This window comes from Camelus dromedarius, chromosome 12 (genome assembly GCF_036321535.1).
Source record: "Camelus dromedarius isolate mCamDro1 chromosome 12, mCamDro1.pat, whole genome shotgun sequence".
NCBI classification, from domain to species: Eukaryota; Metazoa; Chordata; class Mammalia; order Artiodactyla; family Camelidae; genus Camelus; species Camelus dromedarius.
Genome location: NC_087447.1, coordinates 45,610,704 through 45,622,488, shown reverse-complemented (window position 1 = coordinate 45,622,488; position 11,785 = coordinate 45,610,704). Strand labels below are relative to the sequence as shown.

Here is an 11,785-nt window from a genome sequence, read left to right as displayed (position 1 = left end):
AACAGCAGAGAATTATGCTTCACATCCTGGATGCACAGTATCTACATAAACTATTTGGGATTCTACATGAGAGACTTATTTATTCTTTCTTTCCTTTTTTCTTTTCTTTTCTCTACATATGAATAGATTCTGGGATATATTTTACATTTTTGATTATAGTGCAATAGTGATATATTCATTTTCTTGCCCAAATTGTTTCATGTTAATTCACTGAGACCCATTTCAGTTGGTCCCTGTGTTCCTTTAACATACTTTCATCACTTCACATTGTTTCCCACCCTCCAACCCCAGAAATTCCTGTTTCTGGTGCTACAAGATGCTCCAGGGCTCATCTTGAATATTTTCCATCCCAGTGCTAGATAAAATTATTTCTCCAATGAGCCCAGTTCTTTTTATCAGAGAATTTTATTAGAAACCAAGATTTGGGAACTAGGTTTGCACAGTCCTACTGGAATGACATGGTCTCAGCCCTACCAGTAAACAGAGCAAGGAAATAGTGTGTGTATACTAATTTGGGTCTATACATATAACTATAAATATTTTAATACATAACCATTTGTATCTATATTTAACTAGACATACGTTCATACTGACATCTCCACCTGTTGATTCACTCCACTACTATGCTGTTTGATTAATGTAGCTTTATACTAAGTCTTGAATTTCAGTATTGTGTATTGTCAAACTTCGTTTTTCTTCATTATTATACTGGTTATTTTAGGTCTTTTGCCTTTCCATACAAACATTAAAATCAGTTTGCAGACAAACAGCTTTTTGGGATTTTGACTGAGACTGCACTGAATCAATCAGTACGTTGTGAAGAATTGGCATCAACACTGAGCCTTCTAACCTATAAATATAGATTTATTTACATCTTTTTTATTTCTTTCATCAGTGTTTTGTAGTTTTCTGCATATACATATTTTGTTAAATTCATACCTACATATTTAATTTTTTATATTATTGTAAATGTTCATGTTTTCACTTTTTAAAATTTTAAATTCCAATTGTTCATTGTTGGCTTATAGAAAATCAATTGATTTTTTGCATATTGTCCTTTTACCCTGAGACCTTGCTATACGCACTTAATAGTTCCTTGACATCTTTTACTGTTTCTTTAGGACTTTATACATAGGTAATCATGTTATATGGAAATAAATTATAAGTTCTTTCTCTGTATATATACAATCTGTATATATTTTATTCTTTCTCCTGCTGTTGATTCCATGCAATCTTAATTGAAATCCCAGCAGGTTTTTTTTTTTTTCACAAATACTTCTAAGAATGTCCCCCGAATCAAACCTTAATTCTATGGTAATCTACAGAATAAATAAGTCTAAAATGTAAAGTTTTATGCATCCAATTGGTTTCAAATTTATACAGAAAAATTTTTAAGCACACAAAGAGAAATAAATGGATTCAGTAGTCAACACGCTATGTCTATGGATAAACAACAGGCTTGAATGAGTTCTTCCTCCTTATAAATATCAACACAAAACTAAAATAGCAGCATGAAAGACCCCTAAGAAATATCCCACACTATACGGGAAATGTAAAATTATTCAAAATGTCAATAAGAACGTGTTTACAAATTATTTAATAATCAATTTATTAACATATCATTTCTTGAGAAAGAATATGTGTTAAACTCAGAGAAATATAATTTTAAAAATAAGGAAGTCATTGAAAATGTGAGAAAAGTCTAAAGAGAAGAGCTCCTGCATTGAGAAGGTATGAAAAAGTCATAGAAAGAATGTTAAAATAAGTATCATTTTTAAAGCAACCGTTATGTGTATGATATTTCATATTTGGGGTGGGAGGGTGTTCAGCAGTCCTTAAGTAATTTTTTGTTGTTGTTTAAAATATTTACTCTGAACATATTTGATACTGCCAGTGGGAGTCTTTTGAGGAATGACACATTGGATTTAACTGAAAGAACAAAGAAACAAAGAAAAAGGGACCTTAGGAGGGGAGGAAAAAATGTTTAGTGCTAAAGAAAAAAAAAAATCCTACCTGATCAGGTGGCACTACAGAGATCAATCCATTGGCTTAGGGCACTTGCTGTCTTTTGGAGAAAGACATCCAATCTTTGCCAATATCATCTCTAAACTGGCAACTCAGTAGCACCTTCAAAAGCTGTTCCATCACTTCAGTAGGCCTAAAACTTCTGGGTCATTGGTATGTAAGACCAGTGGATGCCATGACCATGAGCCCACAGCTGCACCCCTATTACTGTAAAGTTTCTTTGATGTGATATTTGGTAAGATTCTGTTCTTGTGGATCAATTACTTTGGAAACCCTCAGTTTTGCTGGATGAGCAGAGAAAGTAATCCCATACAGAAAACTGACTGAATATGTGTCAGTTCCCATCATGATGAAGTTTTGATTCTTTCAGGATGAAAGAGGTCCAGTGTAATTAACTTGCCACTAAGTGGCAGATTGGTTTCCTCAAAGGATGGAATCATATCAGCTCTGTCTCTGGAAGGCTGGACATTCAGCAGCAGCAAGAGTAGCCTTGGTGTGTGGGAACCCAAGGAGTTGAGCTCATGCAAAACCTCCATCTCTAACCCCATGTCTACTGCATATATGTGACATTCGTTCCAGCACTGGAGGTGACCAATGATAGATAATGGCTTCTGGCCAAGTCATTCTGTCTGATTGGTTGTTTCATATTCCTTCCATGCTTAATGTTTTCTGCTGAATGTTAACTGTAAATGCACACATCTTTACTCTTCTGTCCTCTACTTTGGGTAAACTACATGTCTCCTCCTCAGATATCCTTTTCCCAAGGTTCCATTATTTCTCCATCCAGCCTCTTGACCAATTAGTCTTTCAAACTTCCTAGGAGTCTGCAGATATTTTTACCTCAGGGCATTTCTTTCTGAACACAAAATGATGATCAGGTACACAACTTGAAGCTATAACTATCAGGTACATTTGCTTTAGCCAGATGTTCCAAATACCAGGTGCATTTCCCTTCATTATTAGCTATCAGGGACACACTTGTGTGGTATTATAGAGTACAGGCAGTCCATTTTAAAGCTGTACTGATATACTCATTCATGGGTCAAACTCGACTTATTTCCTTTTTCTTCAGTTGGTCATAAGAAATCATCCTGAGACAACAGGTGTGACTTGGAGAAGTGATGATACGAGAGTGATAGGTGACAGAGTCAAGTGGGACACTGGCTTGTGGAGATTACTTGTGCCTTCTGGCCCCGCTTGTACCTGATCCAAGGTGTAAGATCTCCATCTTAAAATGAAATGATGGGCCATATGACTTTGCTGATAGGACAGAATTTAGGTAATAATGAGTAGCCTGGCCACAGATTCATATTTTGTTCCATGGTAAGTTGCTCTGTACCTCTGGTACCTACCAAGGTCAAGTAAAATAACAACAAAAAAATTATTAGTTTTTTGTTAGTTTGTTTCATGTTTCAGTAACTCCTAGTTGAAGAAGGATTACTATTTCTATTCTTTTCCAAATCAACTTAGAAGTTTCTCCAAATGAATCAGAAAGTGTGTCTGTTTCCAAAATAAAGGACAGGAGAAGGGAGATTCTTTTTGATGCAAAAGACAAACTACCTTTTTAAGACTCTTAATTGGACTCATTATTATGGGGAGAGACAAAGGAAAACAAAGTAAAGTAAACGATTTCAAGAAGTTAGTAATGGAAAATATAGGGTGGAAACTGCTTACTACTGAAAAAAAGATACTAGAAAAACAGAACAAGGATCACAGAAAATATATGAGTTAGAACATCTGGCAAAACTGTTCAACCCATTTTCCACATGATACCATTAAATTGCATATTTAAACACAAATATTTGCTAACTCTGCCAAGAATCTTAAAAATGCTTAAGTTCTGTGAGTAAAACTCACTGAAATCTGGTAAATACTGATACTATCTAAAAACTCTGCAATACAGAGGAAGAAAATCCCAAGCTGGATATAAGGAGTAAGAAGGGTAATGTTCCCTGCAGGTTGAAGAATACTGCCTGCAGTAATTCTTGCCTCATAGTCTTGCTAGACTGTGAACAATGGGGGAAAGGCTATGAACTGAGTTGGAGATCACAGGCCTCAGGCGTGCAGCTCCATAGCTCAACCACCTCTCCTCAGGCTGGCTTTAATCTGGACCAGATCCCTCCCACGGGCAGAGCTGAAGGTGTGCTTAGCATACTGAAGAGCAGACTTTGGGGCAGGAATTTGGAACTAAGACCTCTTGTCCGACCTTGACCCCATTTTCTATCCCCTGTTTAAAAGATACTGAGCTTGTGCCTATGTTCCTGCACGTACTTGGAACATACTGGTAGTCTAACTGTGTGTCCTTTATTTACCAGCAACATGAACACAGTTACTTTGCCGAGAGAAAGTTTAACTGAAAGCCGTGGCAAGAATCGAGACAGCCCACAGCCTGTGGGGGGAAAAAAAGAGCCGTAAGTGAGGAAAAGAGTTCAGGGAATGGTTGTTTTGGGCCGAAAACATAGTGCACACTTCGAGAAGGAGACTCTTAAGTTCACTGACTGACCCTCACCCCAGGTGTGCCCCCGCCTCCCTTTACCTCAGACATTGGTTAGTGATATGGGCCGCAGAAGGGAACAACCCAGCCGCTCCTGGCAGGAGAAAGGGCTCTAAGAAAGGTGACCAGAAAGGGGAGTTTCTGGGGAAAGAGGTGGCTGGTACAGAAAGGAGGGCGGAAGGAGAGAGAGGTGAGGGCAAAGAGAGTGACAGCAGGAAAAAGGCAGGGCTGCCGGAAGAGTGGGCCTGAGCCAGAACACGGGGCGCTCTAGAGTGAAAGGGTGGAGAGCCAGGGGTCACCGTCCAGGGCTGGATCCAAGGGCGGTGGATACGGAGGGGTAGGATAGGGCTCCCAGGGTCGGCTAAGAAGGGGTTGACTCAGACAGTGGTCGGAAAGCAGTCTATTCTTTGTTTCGCCATCCCTCGGCGCCACCATCACTTACCTGCAGGTTCCAGGCGCGCGGCCTCCGCCGCCATGGTTCTCGCGATATCTTCTCCGCGAGGGCGCCTCTACTCAGCTCGAGACTTCCCAGAAGCACTAGCGCTGTCAGACCGAGTATCTTCGTCAGGCCTCATCCGCTCCTTGTCGGAGAGGACCGTGTTCGTGAGCCAATCCTGGCCCTAGCACCCGACTCCACCCCTCAATCCCAGTCCTGGGGATGTGGAACCGGTCGGAAGTGGAAGCGCTCCAGCTCACCTGGCACCTCAGCAACTTCGACTGACTGAGGTAGGCAAAAAGTCCCTGACTTTCGGAGCTCTGTATTGAGCGCAAGGGAAAGACAATAACCTTATTCGCCAGAGGCGAGGCAGCAGCCCCCTGTTTTTTTGTTAGTTTTAATGCTGTAAAAAGCTCTGCTGTATATGACAGAGCTTTACTCTGGATTTCTAGACGTCTGCAGTGTGACTCTTACTGGATTTAACTATAAATTCCACATGGTATCGTTCCACCACAAATATTCTAATACCGTAGAGACTGGCGGGTTGCGCTGTGTACAGTGCAGCCACGGCCTGCTTCATAACTATTTCCTGCTTTGAACCTAACACAAAACTTAGAAAGTCTTTCCTGTCACTTGATAAATGGTTTAGAGATTAATCCCAAGTGTGGCATATGTTGTCTGTAGTAGATGAAAAGGTATATACCACGAATTGTGTTTCATTTTTGTGGGGTGAGGTGTGAGATGCAAGCATTCATCCTTTATTTTAAAACGTGTCTCAGAGCAACATCCTTTTAAAAAATTCACTGATGGGATAGGCCACTTAATATTCATAAGGTTTATTTCCTGCTCTCTGGAACAAACGTGTCTTACCAAGTCCTCCAATGAAATTTCCATTAATGGCTCAACTAGTTTTATTAAAATGAACCGATAGAATGTTCTCCAGAATGTATTGATTGTCCAGAGTCCTTTGAACTATATTAGGACAGTAGGAGAATTGATACATTCCTGGGCATGACTGTATTTTTATGCTGCTGGTGGTGGTGGTGTTTTTCCATGTGAGTGTGAACTGTTTATGAACTTTCTTCCTGATAGAAGTGGAAAATAATGAATTTGCCACATCAGTGTCCACATGTCATGTACCTGAGGAGTCTAGCAAAATAATAACTTCTGGCACAGCACTGCAATTGGTTCTATTAATTGGTTGTGTTTTCCGTAGCCCACTAACTCCCTCTCCACCTCTATGATTTGCTTAGATAAAGGCAAAACATTTGGCTGTATCAGACTTATGTAAGGACCAGATTGGTGAATTGAATGAGGATGTGAAAGGGGGTAATCACTTCTGTAACCTTGATGTTTGTAGTGAGTGTTTTGTTTTCTCTTATTCCCTGCAAGAAGCAATACTGTTTTTATTTGCTATCTGTAGAGGAAGGACAGTTGGAAAATCTACTCAGCCTTCTCTTCTATAATAGCTCTTACCCACCCACGTATCCAAGAAATGAATGTGAAGTTTCTATCGACTACGTATGTTCTTTTAAATTATACTTTTGGGGAGCAGGTAAATAATTATTGGATTTTGTTAATATTCTGTGAATGAAAGATGAACCAGACATCCATTTTAACCTTTTCCCTGTTTTTTTTTTTTTTTTTCTCATTGTAGTAAAGGGGTGAGATGATGTTTTGAGTTTCTGACATTATGTCAATTCAGAACATGGCTCCAAATGTCTTTGTACTATGACTCCTTGTAGAAGGACTAGGAGATTTATTTCCAAGTAAACTTCCAATGCTGCTGCAATATTCTTGCTGTTGGAAACACAGCTTCTCCTTTAGTCTAGATCTGGATTCTGGATCTGGAAACTGTCTCAAGTTGAAAACTGAGCAAATTATTGTGACATTACTATAGAAGTAGTTGCCTTTAGCCTCCTGATGACCTATCTTCCATTTCTTTTGGTTGTGTAGGTTGAATATCTTTTTTGGCTGACATTTATATGGCCCCTAGGAATGGCATATTATATTAACCATCTCCATCTCTCTTTCTGCATCAGAACCTTGACCATTACAGTGGCCTTGACTTTTATTACCAAAAAAAAAAAAAAAAAAAAAATCTTGCCACCTTGTTTCAGATAATTAAGTATTGTTACCTTAACCCTGTTATTTTATCTTGTACTTCCTAGTTCTATAATAGTACCTGCTACCTTTAGCCTAGGCTGTGGAGGCCAGTCACCACTGGATTTCTCAGTGATGCTGGCCCTTCTCTAATCAATGAATTTCTTTCTGGCTTCATGTAATAAAATGTTTCTAGTGCCTTTCATGGAACACAGTTAGCTAGTGATTCATTGGCATTTTATAATCTGTCCATTCCATCATGCCCAGATCTCTGACTGTTTTTTATAGATTTCTGCATTATGTGAGATGATGGCATTTCTAGCATTTTTATTTCACTCAGTAAAATAAAACTTCCAAGAATCAAACTAGCCATATATTAGCACTACTCCGAAGGTTCTCACAAAAAAGTTATGTAACAGGCGATTGCTCCTGTATCAATAAAATTTCCTCATCTAACTTATAAATTGTTCCCCCCATTATTGCTGTTATCACTTTCTTTTCTTTTGTTTGTTAAGTAGAGTTTTCAAAATTTCCAGATAAGTCAGCTCAGGTGCCTTCACACTACGTTTCAGTGTCCCACTCTCTCCTGGGGATCATCCTGAAGGTGGCATGTAAGACTCACTAGGTTTGAGAATTTCACCTTCCCTGGACTTCCACTATTTCTAAGTGTTCTCAGCTCTCCAATTACTATAGATGAGAGTTGGTTATGTTCTTCCAAGAAAGTCTTCCAAATTCCAGCTTCAATTTAAATGAGTGGATAATATTGGTCTTATTTCATTGTTTTTATCCATTATATCAGTGGTTCCCAACATGGTGATACAATTTTATGGTCCCAAGAATTATGATTAATGTTTTTGGTTTGTGTGGCATACATCTGTTATGACTATCTCCTTTGTCCATTTTGTTCCCCAAGCACAGTTTTTGTAACTATCCTTACACAAAGTAAGCTTTTCTCTACCTCATGACCTTTTTACTTTTTACGTAGCATGAATTTTTCTTTCCTTAGGTTAAAAAAAAATGTTTTCATTATATTTCAGATCTATGCTTAAAGATAAAATTAACATACCATCTAAATTAGCCTCTATCTTCTGTTCTCTCAGAACACCTAATATATTTCAATATATCTTCATAATGTGAAATTGTTTGCTCCTTATATGCACGTGGTAAATACTTTATTTTATGCTGCTTCCCAAATAACCCTTCCACACAAGATACACAATATATAAAGCAAGCAGCCTATATGCTTCCTGTCAACCTTGTTTGTTATTGCATCCTCAGCACCTGCTGTCCAGCCTGGGCCACAGTAAGATTCTAGTATACATTCACTGAATGAATCTTCTTTAATTAAACAACTGGCTGAAGTGTAGTGTGAACTAGGTTTCTGACTACTCCAGAATATGTGTTGTCATTGATCTAGAAATAGAAGAAGACACTCCTTCTATATTAACTAAAGTTCATACACATAAAAAATTTACTTATCAGAACTGATGCATGATCCAAAAGCATCACTTTCATGTTAGGTAGACCTATGTAGAATTAGTATAAACAAAACTATAATGATAATTCTGAGAACTCATCAGCCTAACTTTCTAATTGGACTCTGTTCTTCTTCCTTGAATCTTTCCCTTTTCTATTTACTGACTAATTTCATCATTTGTCATGTGAATTAGTGAAAACAGGAGCCAGATAGTAAAATTATTTCCAGTTTATTCCTCTGGATTCCAATTTAAACATTCTTGCTGGATAATGATTCTTAATTCCAGGCTGTACCTTTTTAACCTCTTAATACATTAACTCCAATGGAAGTAAATCACATGCAGGCCTTTTTTAGTGTCAGAACTATTTTCTGAAATAGCTACTATCAATATCATTCAGGAAACTGATGCAGAGAGACAATATGATGATGAGGATCAACACTGCTTGTATATAGGTGGTTGTTTTGGGATTCAAAACTGAGCAGTATCTCTTGAGAGCCAGTTGCCTTAAACACTGCCTTTTACTACCTCTTTTAGAATTTTAGATATACAGGTATTGTCCATCTTAACCAACACAGTATGAAATGGAATATAATAAAATAAGTTTAGGCAATTAGAAATAAGGACCCACACTGAACATTTGGCTTTCCAAGGTGGAGGTGTGAAATCATAGAGCATTGAACAGCCATGGCTCAACAGCTCATGGCTGACACCTGACAACCCTCTTGCTCAGAAAGAAATCAAAAATTCAAGAGAAAAAATGATGTGATAGTGAATAACTACAAATTGAGAGAGGTACTCAAGCTGCAGAAGAGCTTGGTAAAGTATGCTATGTGACCTAATGACAAAACTAGGTCATCATTAGGAATAGTGTAGCTCTTAAAACGTTATGTTGTATTATATATCCATAATGACTGGATATGTCCATAATGACTTATATACCCATAGTGAATGATTCTATACATTATTTCATACAAATATGAATCAAGAGCATCTAGAAAGATGATTAATGAGGAAATGTCAGAATAGAATACTTCTCTATTTCATAACATAGATTAGTAATAAACAGGGTTAGACTGTGCAGGAACATCAAAGAATGTGAGAGGGAGCTCTAGATATTTTCAAAGAATCAACCAAATCAACTTGAATCAAATTCAGGAAACAGAAAAAGGAAAAATGGTAGGACAGTTTTGGATATCATTAAGTCTACTGGAGGAACACTGTGGTAATAGACATTATTTGGAAACTATAAAAGGATTCTGGCTAGATAAAGTAAAATAAGAATATGTCGCAAAGAAATTACAGGAAGGCCTCTGGAAGGCATATCATAACAGTTTCTTCACCTGCCTGTTTAGAAGACATTTTGATAGAACCATCCTGATTTCCAGGGTTATAGATTTAAAATACTTCCAGTCTTATTGTTCAGGAGACAGAGACAATCCCAATAGTTGGGACTTACAAATGCATGGCAGCTTAGTGAAAGTCAGAGTTAGTGAGTCAGTAAAAATACCTCTGATAAAGCTGAAAAGACTAAACAACCCAGTAGCCTCATGGGGGAAAACAGTGAATAAGATTACATAATAGTGGAGATACTGCATTACCAGGTAAATATATTAAGAATAAATCACCTCAGTCAGCCCATCTTCTAAGCAGGTTTTCTGAAGAGAACAAAATTTAGTTAATGCTAATTAACACTTCATATTACAAATAGAAAATATAGGCATTCAGGTTTCTAGAAATAGGGTTAAATGTCTCTTTTCCCCCTGAAGTCTTAGAAAGTTGTTATAGTAAGCATTGGTTATTTTAGAATTTGTGAGAAGTCAAAACTTGGCGGAATCGTTCTCTTATCCTCTTGGTTCTTATGCCGTAGATCATTGGGTTCACCATGGATGGGACGAGGAGATAGATGTTGGCCACAAAGATGTGAACATGAGGAGCTACACCATGCCCAAACCTGTGATTAAGAAAGGAGAAAAAGGCTGGAGTGTAGGCCACTAAGATCACACACACGTGGGATCCACAAGTGCCCAAGGTCTTGAGCCGATCAGCCTTGGATGGAAGACGGAAGACAGTGTAAAGGATGACAATGTAGGAGCAGAGGATTAATATGAAATCTAAATCTCCAGTAAGGAAGGCAGCAGTTAGGCTGTATAGTCTTCGTATCCTGGTCTCTGCACAAGCAAGCTTGATCAAAGCCATGAATTCACAGTAAGTGTGGGAGATGATATTAGTTCTGCAGTAGGGAAGCCACTGAAGCATGAAGGGCTGAGGACTGAAAAGCAAAGTTCCCCGGAAAACAATAGCCAGCCCCATGTTCTTGATGACTCTGTGTGTCAGGATAATGGAATGTCTCAGAGGATTGCAGATTGCCACATACCTGTCAAAGGCCATGGCCAAGATAAACCCCGAGGCCATGCTGCATAGTGAATGGATGAGAAATACTTGTATAAGGCAGGCTTCAAAATAGATCTCCCTGTCATTGAACCAAAAAATGCTGAGGATTTTGGGCATAGCAGTAGTGGAGATGATCAGTTCAGCCACGGAGAGCATACAGAGGAAGAAGTACGTGGGCTCGTGCAGGCTGGAATCTGTTCTGATAATAAGTAGAATAGAGATATTTCCCAGGAGAGCACTTAGGTAAACAAGACAGAAGGGCACTGATATCCAAGTGTGGATGGCCTCCATCCCTGGAATGCCAAGGAGAAAAAGGTGCTGGGATGGGTATTGGTATTGTTTGTCAATGACATGATGAAAACGACTGCCTCTGTTCAGCTGTCACATGATATAGATTCTTTCAATATTTCTATGACCATTCATTTACTGATGACTTCATTTATTTATTAATATAAAATTACTGAGAATGTTTTCTACCCTAAAAATAAAATGATAATTAGGACCTAATCTCTAACTTTAGATATCAACTTTTTAATAGAGGAGAAAGCAGTGCAAATCCATTATTAAACTCCTGTGTGATCAATGCAGTAAAATGTATATGAACAAACATGTTTATGACCCAAGGAAGAGATATTTATTCCACTTGTATGAGTCAGATGATTCATGGATAAGATGCTTAATCTTAGTTCTGAAGCATTCTGGACCTCTAAAATAAAGAGAAAATTATAACATAAAGTTCATAATCAGAAGACTCTAACCTTAACTGTATTACTTTACTTTAAAATTTGTTTGTTCAGAACTATTTGTGAAATACAGTGTTCCCTCGATATCCATGGAGGATTGGTTCCAGAACTCACC

The 11,785-nt window shown here is 38.2% G+C and overlaps 1 protein-coding gene across 1 annotated transcript; it reads right to left on the bottom strand.

Annotated features, from left to right (window-relative positions):
• Positions 1-10,336: 10,336 nt before the first annotated feature.
• LOC105098030 (olfactory receptor 52P1-like) lies at positions 10,337-11,280 on the bottom strand. The gene is given in 2 exon segments (XM_010990651.2): positions 10,337-11,238; positions 11,241-11,280. Coding segments are annotated over 2 exon segments (942 nt in total).
• Positions 11,281-11,785: the final 505 nt, after the last annotated feature.